Source organism: Symphalangus syndactylus, chromosome 2 (assembly GCF_028878055.3).
Source record: "Symphalangus syndactylus isolate Jambi chromosome 2, NHGRI_mSymSyn1-v2.1_pri, whole genome shotgun sequence".
Classification (NCBI taxonomy): domain Eukaryota; kingdom Metazoa; phylum Chordata; class Mammalia; order Primates; family Hylobatidae; genus Symphalangus; species Symphalangus syndactylus.
Window position 1 is genome coordinate 84,863,672 of NC_072424.2, and position 14,126 is coordinate 84,877,797.

Consider the following 14,126-nt stretch of genomic DNA (forward strand, 5'->3'; position numbering starts at 1 on the left):
TGAATGTTCTTTTTGGAAGAAAACAAGGATACCCACAGCCAGAAGAGTCTCAAAGAATTTAGCTTTTCCTCACTTCTTGCTTAAACTGGCTAGTGGATTTAGCATTTGGAGGTTCAGGTCCAGCCCCCAAGGCACACCTGCTGAGAAGGTTTACAGCACAGATGTGCTGGCTGTATAGATTTCAAGGCTATCAAATAAGCAAATACTCACTGTAGTAAGTGTTTCAACTACGAGCCACCAACTACTTTATATCTTCTGATCCCTGGGCCAAAGAAGTTTCTCTGACATCTTAAGATAGAATTTTTACTATTTATATATAAATACGTATATATATATACATTTTATATATATTTTATATATAATATATATATATATTTTTTTTTTTTTTCCTTGAGACGGAGTTTCTGTTGCCCATGATCTCGGCTCACTGCAACTTTGCCTCCTGCGTCCAAGCGATTCTCCCACCTCAGCCTCCAAGTAGCTGAGATTACAGGCATGCGCCACCACACCTGGCTAATTTTTATATTTTTAGTAGAGACAGGGTTTCACCATGTTGGTCAGGCTGGTCTCAAACTCCTGATCTCAGTTGATCCACCCACCTTGGCCTCCCAAAGTGTTAGGATTACAGGCGTTAGCCAACGCACCTGGCCTAATTATTACTATAAAATATTAAGTTTAATGATTTATAATTAGCCAGAGAAGAAAAGGTGAGGGAAAACATCCCTTTTTGCAAACAATAATACATGAGGCCGGGCACAGTGGCTCACACCAGTAATCCCAATACTTTTGGGGGTTGAGGTGGGAGGATTACTTGAGGCCAGTGGTTTGAAACCAGCCTGGGTAACATGGTGAGGTCACATCTCTACAATAATAAAACTAGCCAGGCATGGTAGTGTAGGCCTGTAGTCCCAGCTACTTAGGAGGCTATGGCAGGAAGATCACTTGAGCCCAGGAAGTCGAGGCTGCAGTGAGCCATGATTTTACCACTGCACTCTAGCAGGGTTGGGGCGGGGGAAAGTAAAACCCATTTGATCCAAAGTGGGGGAAAAAAAAAAAAAAGGCAGTTAAATGAAAATGAAACTCTGCTGGCTTTACAGGACTGGCCTGGCACCTGACCAGGAAAGGTTAAAAAAGGTCAAACGAGCCTCCCACTACATGGCCAGGAAGTGGTTTGTGGAGAAATGGTTTGGAAGATTTATCTGGCAATTTCTCATTCATTCAGCTGTGGCCAAACTGAAATCCTGTGAGCTGTACCCCTGATACCTAGAGTATGGAAACCCCAGAAGCTGAAATCCCCCGGAATATTCACGTTCTCCCCTGGAAGGCGGGTGAGGAGGCCACGCAGAAAGACAAATAGACCAAGACGTATTCTGAGAGACCAGTGCTCTAAGAAAATAACATGTTACGAGACCATGTTTTTCTATTTTTATAACATTTTATATAACTCATAAAACAGTGTTTGTATAAAAATTCACACAAAGTTGCTAGAGAGCATACAATTTCCAAAAATGTCCTGGGTTTTTGTTACATTCAGTTTCCTAAGGATGCACTCCAATCTATGGTAAAATGCAGACATGATGCGAGATTTCATTATCTTTGGTAAAACTATTCTCATTATTTTGTCTCCTCACAGTATTAAGTCTGATATCCACTTTGTGCAGGGTCTGCTATTACTAGGATGTCAGAAAAACATTAAGGCTGGATCTACGAGAGGCAAGTATTTCCAAACAGCAGTAATAGCCCCTTGGCCCCCACCCCCACTTCATATATCTATACAGTCTATCTACACAGCCAGGAGGGGTGCAAGCTCACGACCTCTACTCGGGAGTCTCGAGATCCCCTCTCAACTGGGCAAGAAGCAAACATTTGGGGGGAACGTTGGAAATGGAGGCCATCTCTAAATGAACCCAGTGGTCATGCTGTGGTGTGGTCAGACCAGTAACTTTTACCAATTAAATAGCCAATCTATTCACCACTAAGTAGATCCCATTGGTTGGTTGGTTGATGATTGCTGCTGATGTGGTTCCTCCCTCCCCACAAACATAAAAGGAAAGGAAGGTTTGGAGCCAACACCGAAAGGGGAGGGGCACGCTAGCGCAAATGACACGAGACACGACTTTATTCCCTGTCAAACATTTGTTGTCCTGTAGACACAGCCAAGGTGAACTGAAACAGGATGCGAACACTCAGTACATTCATGACTATCTTCATACATTCTTTAAAAACTTACAGAGAAATCAATGAAGACTACCACCTACTGTGACTTACTAGTTCATTCAACATCAAAACGTGTCTGTGCTAATTTTTTAGTCCTTGGGATACAAGGCCAAAAAAAAAAAAAAAATCCAAAAAAACAAACAACTAAAAACCAAAGAATTTAGATGTGGGGGAAGGAAAGGGATTGCCAACAGGTTTCATGGAACACATTAAATTTTGAAAAAATAAGTATTTTGTACTTCTATTGCTTCATGTAAAAAATTTAAAATAAAAAAATGCCCACTGGAGCCACCTGTATGGATGGAGAAGTGAGGACACCATACAGACAGGGCAAGGACCTGCAGGCGTCTCCTGACAACAGTCCAGAGATGGGAAGAGTTCCCAGGTGTGTCCACTTCTCTTCACAGAAAGGGACTCTAAGATTCTGGGGGAATATGCCCTACACATGAAAGCTATTAAGAAAATCACTGAAATACGGTTTCCAAAAATTGAACATGCTCTGGGTTACAAAGAGACATATTTAATTCCTAGAACCTGTTGATTTCTCTAACAGGGGTAGATGGGAGTTTCAAAAAAAATTATTAATAAATGATTGTGCTTCTAAAGTTGCAGGGTCAACATTCCACCCTCTAGAAAGCAGGGCAATTCATGGCTTGGAGTCCTCTTGTTTACATCCTAGAAACCAGAACAAATTCCACGGGACCTCCCCCCTCCAGCCCCCAACAACCAGCGGTGGGAAGGGGGAGGTGGTGGGAGAGGGCCACAGCTGTCTTTGGGTAGGGTGTGTGTGTGTGTGCATGCTGTGTGCATGTGCTGGAGAGACTAAGGCATAGAGAAGGGCCCAAGCGAGGGGGGAAAGTGAGTCTCCTGGCTGCTCCAGTCCCTCCTTTCCAGGCACAAAGAAGTTGAACGCGTTATTCATGTAGGCCCCCTTTATCTCACTTCAGCTTTTAGTAAGCAGTGCGTGTGTGCATGAGTAGCTGTGTGTGACAGAGAGTCATTCAGTCTCTGTGCCTTTCTAAATGTTTGCAGTTTCAACAGAAATAATCTGTAAATGACACCTAGGAGCAAATTTACTAGTTAGATCAGCAACTTAACATTGCTTTTAAAATCCTATTATTTTAAAAAATGCTCCTGGGTACAGGCAAAATTATGTCATACAGCCACTGGAACTGAAGTCCTTATCAGCTGAATGAAGAAAATTCAGATTGTTTCTATTATCTCTGCATTTTAAAGTAGCAAAATATTAAGTCATCCCACAGGGGTTCTATGACTACCCTGTGTGATTCAATTAATTTTCCAGGACTCTGGTGTGACGTATTGTTTGCATTTGACTGTTTCCTTTCCCTCTTAGGCATTTGGCCCCCAGAGTTAGGTAGGTAAAAGTATCATTTTAAAGGATTTTACCGGTCGGAGAATTTCCCAGCTGGTGCTCCTGGAGAGGATGCAGCTGGCCTGCAGGAGCCTGACATTCCCAGTTGGGAGAGAACGAAGACATGTGCCCCCCAAGGCAGGGGGTGGCCAGGTATAGGACAGCAGGACCTTCTAGAGAGTCCAAGAGGAAAGTTCTGAGTGGACCCTGGGAAGGGACATGTGTACCCCATCTGAGATGGCCTGTGTCCTTCCAATGCCTGGTATCCCCAAGAGGGGCCCAGACCTGGGCCCGCCCTGAGGAATGAGGATGTAGTGCTGCCTGGAGGAGCTAACACTGAGGTCTGGGGAAGTCACCACAGGGCTCCCGGAACCTGGATTTTGTACAAACACACACACGGAAAAGTAAACAGTTCATGGTGAGCTCAAAGAGGCCCACCCTTAAATCCAACAAGAAGCCAAAAGCCCCTGCACTGTTTTCCAAGGAAACATGTCCACTCCCTCCAACCAGCAACCATGTATGGAGAGGGAATGGGGGCAGTGGAAGGACACGGCTCAGATGGAGACACTGCGAACGTGTTTCCATGGCTGTCTACATTCATATCATCATCATCCAGTGTTCTCGCCTACAGAGTGACACATTCTACCAACGCGCCTTAAGAACAGGCCAAGCTGAACGGAAGCCTTCCCAGGCACCAGAGCAGAAGGGAAAACGCATGTGGTCGTAAAGGACTTCGCACTATTCCATCCCCTCTACTGCCATCCAAGGGACATCTTGACTCTTCCAAAATCAGATGTAAAAAACAAGGTCAGTAAAATCAGTATCCATGCCACCTGAAGCTATGATAAGCCACTGTGCACGAACATGGCACTTTTAAAGAGATTTTTTTCTAAACGAAATGGCCCCCAAAGAGCCCAATGATTTTTTTAAGGGTTTCTTTTTAATTAAAAAAAAAAAAAAAATTGGTAAAAATGGAAGATGTAAAATATGGGAAGAGGGGCAAGAGAGTTGCTGGGTTTGCATTTTAAGCTGTGAGGGGCTGGGGAGGGCACAACCAGGGAGAGAGGACCCCTACCCTCTGGTCCCTGCCCTCACAGCTTGCTCTCCTCACACTCAGGCTGCCCCGCCGGGGCACATAGGACAGAAGTTGTAAGTACAAGAGACCAAACTCAAGGCTTCTTTCTTGCGGCTGGGTGGGTGTTTACGTGTGCAAATGTAGTAAGCCACTCCCCACGGACATAAGGTGCCTGTCTGTGGATGCCATAGGCGTGTTCCCAAGTATTGCTCCGTCCCAAGGGTGCCCATCACTCAGCCTCTGGTGACCCCGAACCTCTGGGCAGGTCACGGGCCTTCACTTCTCCACTTTCTTCGCTTTCTTGAGGATGTCACATTTTTTCCTGTTGGGGCGGCGGCACCTCTCATCGATGCTGGGGATACATTCGTAGTGCCACACCTCCTCCATCTTCTCCACCGGGTATACGGCTTCCACGTAGTGGCGGATGAGCCGCAGCCGCGTGGGGTCCAGCTGCTTCTTGTTGCAAGCCCCGGAATGGTTGTACTGCAGCCGGAGGTTCTCGGCGGTGAAGAGTTCCGGAAACAGGCGGACGAGGAGCCGGGCGGCAAAGTTGCCCACGGAGAGGCTTTGCTGCACGATCTCACGCACCTCTTTGTCAGACAGCAGGTAGGGAGAAGGCACCGGGAAGTCAGGCGAGGGGACCACCAGCTCGTCCAAGGGGATCTTGCAAAAGTCCTTGCTGCTCCTCTCGGGGGGCAGCGGGGGCCCCTCAAACTCCTCCCGGAACCTCTCCGGGTTGATTGCATAGCTGGTCAAGTCTCTGCACTCAGGGCCCGGCACGTGGACCTTGCGCTGCTGCTGGTAGGAGCGCCTTTGCTCCGTGTCCCGGCGCCGGCAGCGCTCATCCAGTTTGCCCACGAACTCCAGGGTCCAGACGCGGTCGTTTTTGGCGCGCGGGTAGAGCAGCTGCACATAGTGGCGGATGAGCTTGATACGGGAGGGGTCCAGCTGCTTCTTGCCCAGGGAGCCGCTGCAGTTGTACTGCTTGCGCAGGTTCTCGTGCGTGAAGAGCTCGGGGAACAGGTGCACCAGCAGGCGCGAGGCGAAGTTGCCGATGGACAGGCTGCTCTCGTAGATGCTGCGCAGCTGCTCCTTGCTGAGCAGGCAGTCAGCGCCGGGCACCTCGAAGTCAGGCTGGGGGATCTCTAACTTGTCGAAGTCGATGGGTACCAGCCAGATCTTCTTGGAGCGGCGGCCCGGCCGCTCGCCCTCGAAGCTGTCCTCCACCTTGACCACTGAGATGTCGTCGGGCAGACTGGAGGAGTCGTAGCAGTCATCACGCGGGGGGTCGCCTTCACTGCCCGCGTCCAGCCCCAGGCCCTCGAGCTCGTCGTTGATGCGCTGGGCACACTGCTGCAGCCAGGCCTCCTCCTCCTGCATGTCGGGGAAGTAGATCTCGGTGTAGTTGCGGATGATCTGCAGCCGCTGCGGGTCCAGCTCCTGCTTTCCACCGTCCCCGTAGCAGCTGTACTGTTCACCCAGCTTGCGGTGGTCGAAGAGCTCGGGGAAGAGCCGGTGGAGGAGGAAGACAGCAAACTCGCCTGGTGAGGAGGCTTCGTCCAGGAACTCAGTGAGGTCCTGCGTGTCCACCACGTGGTCTGAGGCGATGGTGCTGCTCCGGTCAAGAGACAGGGCCTCCTCCTGGTCTTTGTTGTCCAGGAAGTGGCCAGGGTCCACCTGCTCTGCCTCAAAGAAGCTGGCGACCTGGCCACTGGGCTGGCTGTCCTCCATTTCCCGCTGGGCCCAGAAGCGGCTGAAGAAGTCGTTGAGCTGGGGCAGGCACTCGGCCTGCCACACAGCCGTGTCCTTCACCGAGGGGTAGTAGACCTCCACATAGTTGCGGATGAGCTGCAGGTGCAGCGACTCCAGCTTGCGCTTGGCCGCAAAGCCACAGGCACTGCAGCCTCGGGAGAAGTCCACGTCGCTGAAGAGCTCGGGGAAGAGCTGCACCAGCAAGCGGCAGGCCAGGTCCCCCCCTGACAGGCTCTGGTCCACGATCTGCTTGAGCTCCGCAGCTGTGAGCTGGTACTCAGGGGGCGGCTGGAATTTGGCCACCATCTCGGTGGGGCTCACCTGCTTCTTGATGCGGCTCACCTCAAGCGAGAGCAGGTCCACCTTGCTGTGCAGCTGGGACATGTTGGACGTGAGGGTGTTGAGCATGTAGAACATCTTCTGGATCAGGAAGTAGATGTTGGGGTCGTTGTCAGTGCCTGCCCCGGTGCTGCCACAGTCCCGCTTCTGTGGCTCATTCAGGAGCCGCAGCGACGAGGGGCTGTTGCTGGCGTTTGCCTTCTCGAAGAGCTCGTACATGTTTAGCAGGTCCCCCGAGGGAGGATTCTTCTTCTCCATGATCTTGTGCGAGATGCCATACAGAGGCTTCTTGTAGGAAGGGGTGGTGGCATCGTTGCAGGGTTCCTCCTCTCCTGGCCACACAGAGCCCAAGCTCCTGCCCCTGCTGGCCTGCTCGCCATTGCCTTGGCAGGGCGAGCTGTTCTCACGGTTCCGCATGCCTGCTAGGAGAGCCTGCAAAACAGAAATCATTTCCCAGAGTGTTAGGTGGGTGCTGTGGTTTATGACACTAAACAAGGGTCTGCATAGCACACAGAGGCCAAGGTCAACCTTGGAAGCATGTGAGAAACTGATTCCTCACCCTGAATCACTCTGTCATCCAAGGATGCACCACTGATACAAACCTGCATCCCCACCACCCCAAACCTGCTGCTCTCCCCATTCCCTGAGACAAGACTCAGGCTGGGCCCAGGGAGGCTTTGCGCTCTCGCAGGACACCAGCAGTGGACTTCCTGCCCATCAGAGGGCTGACACTGATGCTGGCAATACTGGGCAAGAACTCTGCAAGAAACAGGAGGAAGAGCACAGGAAGGCGATGGGCTTGTGCAGCTGCCGGCCACGGGCAGGTCACCTCATGGACCCGTGCCTTGGTCTGCTCTCAAGAAGGGACAGAGATTCCTACCTATGGTAGCTCCCAAAGGCAGCAGTGTGTCCTTTCAGCCTGCAGCCTTTGGGAGAGCAGGCATCCCTTTTCGGGAAGGCTCCTCTGGGATGCGTGGTCGGGGCACATGAGAACTGGGCTGTGGAGAGCGGCTGTCTGATGCCAGCTCCACCACTGCCTGAAATCACATCTTAGAACAGAAAAGGCCAGACCAGAACTTTCTGGCCTATGCAACTGTGAGACAGTAGAAACAACCCCCCGTTTCTGAAAAATCTACAAGTATATAAACTGTGTTATATTCATACAATGGAATATTACTCAGCAATAAGATATTAATTATTGATGCAGTACACAAAGTACTCATGATAAATCTCAAAATAAATAACAAAAAAGAGGCCATAGTGTATGATTCCATTTGTGTATGTACAATTCTAGAAAACGCAAGCTTGCCTATTGTGACAGAATGCAGATAGTCATTGCCTAGGGATGGCAGGGAGAATTCGATGGGACATGGAGAATGAAATGGAGAACGTCAGTGGGTGATGGATGTTTATCATCATGACTGGGGCTGGGGATTCACTGGTAGACACGTGTCAAAACGTATCAAATGGTATACCTTAAATACGTATCATTCATTGTATTTCAGCCATAACCTAATAAGCCTGTTTCTGACAAATGTTGAATTTGACCCAGATACTTATGGAAATGTATATTTGAGTTTTAGGAAAGCAGATGAGCTGGTCAGTGAGCACTGCTGGGTGTCGGGGGAGCAGGGAGCCTTTGCTCCCGCTGACAGGCATGTGCCTCAGGCAACTGGGAATGGATAAGAACAAACGGCATCCTGGGGTGCTTCTCTCCACACTTGGGAAGAGTACAGGTGGCTGAGACTGGCATAGCCCAGCGCTTCTTAAGCTCTAGTGTACACACTGAATCACCTGGGGTCTTGCTGGAATGCAGAGTGTGAACCCTGGGCCTGCATCTCTAACAAGCTCCTGGGTGCTGTGGCTGCTGTCCATCCTCTCTGAGTAGCCAGGGCCTGGCAGTCAGTGTTTGCTCTCAGTTTATCTCATCCAGGCAGATCAGGGTTATTTGAAAGTTTTCAGGTAACTAATGCCAGCACAAAACAGTGCGTGAGGTGTTTTTCTCTGCAGCCTCAACCAATGTAGGGAAAAGAGACAACCTCAGAAGCGAGGCTTCATACAGCAAGTGAGCAATATGAGGCTGAGAATAGGTAGATACGAGGGGAATAGAAACCAAGAGCCCAAATAAACAGAAAACTTTCATCATTCAGAACCTTCCATGTGTTCTTTTTCGTTTAAATTACTGAACGGCTGGGCGTGGTGGCTCACACCTGTAATCCCAGCACTTTGGGAGGCCAAGATGGGTGGATCTCCTGAGCTCAGAAGTTCCGCCAGCCTGGGCAACATGGTGAAACACTGTCTCTACTAAAAAAAAATACAAAAAAATTAGCCAGGCACAGTAGTGTGCAAGAGTAGTCCCAGCTACTCAGGAGGCTGAAGCAGGAGGATAACTTGAGCCTGGGAGATGGAGGCTGCAGTGAGCTAAGATCTTGCCACTGCACCCCAGCCTGGGTGACAGAGTGAGACCCAATCTCAATAATAATTAATGAATTACTTCCTAGACTCTCTCTTTTGGATAATAGAATAATCTGACTCATAGTAGAGAAATGTTAATTCTTCTCTTGTGCCCCCATGAGGACAACCACGCAAAAGAAAAACTACTCCCTCAGTGACCTTATAAAGGGACTCGTAAGTGCATTAGTTATCACAGAGCTGGCCAATACTTCAGGGTTTGTGTATATATATGTGAGCAAATGGTCAGTGGCAACTGGCCCTTGTGGTCCCCACTCCCCACCCCTCCCCTCTACAGCACTCCCAGGAGCAGAGGACCAAGGACATACCAGAGTGGAGGCAGCCTGTCAGGGGTGGCCAGCCACCTGCCCCACTCCCTCTGGGGTCTCCTTGCCGAGCTGTCCCATCCCTGTCAAACTGCATGATGGTTGTGCGATGGGACCATGTTGTTGCTGAGTCCATCCCCGTGCCTAGCAAAGTGCCCAGGGTACAGAAGAGGTCAATGAATTTCTGTCAACCACACATGAATAAAGCAGGGCAAAGCGTTCCACCATTCTCAAATACATGCTTAAGAAAAGTGAGGCCAGGTGCAGTGGCTCACACCTGTAATCCCAGTGTTTTGGGAGGCTGAGGCGGGGGATCTCAAGCCCAGGAGTTCAAGACCAGCCTGGGCAACATAGTGAAACCCCACCTCTACAAAAATAAGCTGGGAGTGGTGGTGTGTGCCTGTAGTCTCAGCTACTTGGGAGGCTGAGGTAGGAGGATTGCTTCAGCCTGGGAGGTTGAGGCTTCATGAGCCGAGATCACACCACCGCACTCCAGCCTGGGCAACAGAGCGAGACCCTGTCTCAGAAAGAAAAAGAAAAGGAGAAAAAAAAGGGAGCTGTTCTGATAAGAGCACTGGCAGAGACGTATGAAGGTGTGGCTAAGAACTCAGCTCAATCAGCAAGCATTCTGTCTGTGACCTTGTAGGCGCCTCACCTTCGTTTACTCAGGGGAAATCATGCTACCTGTCCCACAGGGTGGTTGTGAGGATTTAACGAGACAGTGCACATACAGCACTGAGTCTATCTGAATCACAGTAAGTGCTTAATAAATATTTATGGCCGGGTGCGGTGGCTCATGCCTGTAATCCCAGCACTTTGGGAGGCCCAGGCGGGTGGATCACTTGAGGTCAGGAGTTCGAAACTAGCCTGGCCAACACGGTGAGACCCCATCTCTACTAAAAATACAAAATTAGTTGGGTGTGGTGGCGCGTGGCTGTAATCCCAACTACTCAGGAGGCTGAGGCAGGAGAACTGCTTGAACCTGGGAGGCGGAGGTTGCAGTGAGCCGAGGTTGCAGTGAGCCAAGATCGTGCCACTGCACTCCGGCCTGGGCAACAGAGTGAGACTCTGTCTCAAAAATAAATAAATAAAAATTTATTATTACAATATGATTTATTATTACATAATGCTATTCCCAAGCCATGGCAGAGGTAGTTCTGTAGGTGACTTTTATTAGGGGAGTTGTAATGACACTCTCAACCAGTACACTGAGAAGGACTTTCCCACAGTGCCTCAGGGTAAGGTGCTCATGGAGGGCACTTCTTAGAGGTCTGTTTGTCCTAAAGGCTGGGAATTTAAGCCCTTTATGTTTCTTCTGTTCTGTTATCTGGCATTATTTCTTTAAAAAAGAAAGAAAAGAAAACATATACACACACCAGAAAGGAAAGGGTGGAGATAGCTGAAAACCTTTACCCCTAATGCAGTGTTTCAAATTGTGGGTTAGTAGATGATGACTGATTTTGGTGGATCATGACCAACATAAGAAGAGGGAGGGGCCGGTGGCTCATGCCTATAATCCCAGCACTTTGGGAGGCTGAGGCGAGTGGATCACGAGGTCAGGAGATTGAGACCATCCTGGCTAACGCGGTGAAACTCCATCTCTACTAAAAATACAAAAAATTAGCTGGGAGTGGTAGCACACACCTGTAGTCCCAGCTACTCAGGAGGCTGAGGCAGGAAAATCACTTGAACCCGGGAGGCGGAGGTTGCAGTGAGTACCACTGCACTCCAGCCTGGGCAACAGAGCGTCTCAAAAAAAAAAAAAAAGAAGAAGGAGGGATTAGCCACTAGGGAGGCTTAGGTGGGAGGATCACTTGAGTCTTGGAGGTGGAGGTTGCAGTGAGCTGTGACTGCACCAGTGTACCACAGCTTAGGCGACAGAATGAGACCCTGTCTCAAAAAAAAAAAAAAAAAAAAAGAGGGAGGGAAGGAGGAAATAAGAAAGCAAAAAGAATAGAAAATATCAAAGTGTACTGCACAAAGTAAATCAATTTAAGAGTTTTGTTTCATTACTATGTGTATGTCTAAATATTTATTTACAAATTCATACAGGTAAGTTGTATTGCTCTATAAGGTGATTTATAACTGTGGGTCACTGTGGAAAACCATTGCCCTAACAAACTCAAAGTGCCTTACTTGCTAATTCCTGTAGAATGTAAAGTAAAATTTTTGGCAATTTATTCACCATTTAGTTCTATTACACTAAAATAATTTTAGAGGTCCCATAGACTATAAGATTACTATAAGGTTTACCAATAGAGTGAAATTTGGGTTTGGAGTACTAACAATTACAATCATAACTGTATTAGGAGTGATTTTAGAAAAGGAGACTTTGCTTTAAAATAAGGTTCCATTAGCACACTTAAAATAGAATTTCCTACAGAAAGAGATCATCAGAAACGTATATAGCATGCAACAAGAGTACATGTTCTAGAGGGAGACTTGCCCTAATTAATACCCAGGGGAGAAATGAGTACAGGGAAAAGTTTCTGGTGAATTATTTGAATGCCAACAACACACACAAGATTTGACTCCTTCACATTCCTACAGCAGGTGGGAGGCAAGAGTACATTGAAACTGGGAAACCCCCCATAACTCTCAATATTCAGCCTCATTAATACAAATATTTCCGTTTCCACCAAGCATGTTAGAAACACTGCCGTCAATAGAAACATTTTTGGCTAGATTGCTTGAATAAAAAATGTTAGTGTCCCAGTAGAGGGCAATATTCACTCCCAGAAACCTTGGGTACACAATTCAACACAGAACACAACACAAGCACTGAAGAGAAAGTTCTTAGATACTCCCACACTGGTGTCCTGTCAGCTCAGTGCTCCAATTAATTCCACAAATGCTGCCAAGGCGGCAATGGGCTGGCTGCGTTTGTGGCTGATGATAAAATCTCAGCTCAGCTGTCTGGGAGTATCAAGAAATCTTTAAATCTGTGCTACTTGGCACTGGGTAGGACTGGCTGACACGTTCCCAATTCTCTGAGGCTCGTCTTCCAACCATATGGGAACTCTGCTGTACAGCTCAGGCTCTGCAATGCCAGCGTCTAGCCCGGATCTTGATCAGGGCGTTTCATTCAACCACCAGCTCCCGTAGAACCCAGAGAGAATGCCCAAATCTCTCAGCTGGAGAATCTGACTGAACAAAAAGAAGCTGATGTTGGGTTACAAGTGAGGGGTAAATCGACTATTTAGGGAGATTCCAGGTGTCCATGCCCAGTGACATCCCAGGGAGTGGGTCACCCTGGAGATGCTCCAAGTACTAGACGTCTTCATCAGGACCCCAAATCCAAGAGCAGTCACTGAATTTAGTTCAATGAATCAGTGGCTCAAAAGTGCCCTGAGAGTCAGCACACTGGAACACCCAGAAAGCAGCATGGCTTGGGGAAGCAGGGAGGCCATGTGAAACAGTGGTCGGGAGGTTCGCATCTCCCTCCTGGAATCACAGTCGCAAGAATGATGCTTATACCACTTTCATTTTCAACATTATTATTTTCATCATCATCATCAAATTTTTTTTTGAGACAGGATCTCACTCTGTTGCCCAGGCTGGAGTGCAGTGGTGTGATCTTGGCTCACTGCAACCTTCGCCACCGCCCCCATCCCCCCGGGCTCAAGTTATCCTCCCACCACAGCCTCCTGAGTAGTTGGGACCACAGGCACACACCACCATGGTCGGCTAATATTTTTTGTATTTTTAGTAGAGGCCCTGTACTTATTTTTCTATCCTGGGTATTAATTAGGGCAGGTCTCCCTCTAGAACATGTACTCTTGTTGCACAGTAGATGAATTTCTAATGATCTCTTTCTGCACAAAATCCTATTTTAAATGTGCTCACCATGTTGTCCAGGCTGGCCTCGAACTCTTGAGCTCCAGTAATCTGCCCACCTTGGCTTCCCAGTGTTGGAATTACAAGTGTGAGCTACCACATCCGGCCAAAACAATTTTTTTTTTTAATTAAATAAGCGACAGGGTTGCACTAAGTTGCCTATGTTCACAGGTGTGATCCCACTACTGATCAGCAGCGGAGTTCTGACCTGCTCTGTTTCTGACCTGGGCCGGTTCACCCCTCCTTAGGCAACCGAGTAGTAACCCTCACTAAGTTCAGCATCAATATGGTGCCCAGGATCAAGCCAGACACAGTCTCTGCTCTCATGGCTCTTACTCTGTGGGTCATCCTTTTGCTGCCAACACTATATGGTAAGGGTGAAGGATGTGCTAAGATGGCTGAAGAAACAGGATTCTGGGGAGATAAAGCAACTATAATGAAGGGAAAAGAAGACGACCAGAAGACCTAGCAAGATATGAGTGCACCTAAGGCTTCTCGTGCATCTTACAAATATCCCAGTATCCCACCAGCATGATGTTTGAGTGCCCAGTTCGGAATCACGCAGGCTTGGTAGTGCTAACTTCTCTGAGCCTCATTAAAATGGGAATGTACCTATCTGCGATAGTTGTTGAGAGACTTCTTAAGAATCCTCAGCTCACACCACAGTAACTTGACACTCACGAGGTGTTCTGTGCATTTGCACTGCATGAGATGCCATTTCCACTTTCCAAATGAAAAACAAACCACGATGACATTT

The 14,126-nt window shown here is 48.4% G+C and overlaps 1 protein-coding gene across 2 annotated transcripts in view; it reads right to left on the reverse strand.

Annotated features, from left to right (window-relative positions):
- Positions 1-1,415: 1,415 nt before the first annotated feature.
- Positions 1,416-14,126, reverse strand: part of BEND3 (BEN domain containing 3) — a 49,800-nt gene continuing 37,089 nt past the window's right edge. For both annotated transcript variants that reach the window (XM_055260402.2, XM_055260393.2), the window contains exon 4: positions 1,416-7,187. In XM_055260402.2, coding sequence (XP_055116377.1) covers positions 4,941-7,187 — 2,247 coding nt within the window. In that variant the 3' untranslated portion in view covers positions 1,416-4,940. The remainder of the gene's footprint in view (positions 7,188-14,126) is intronic.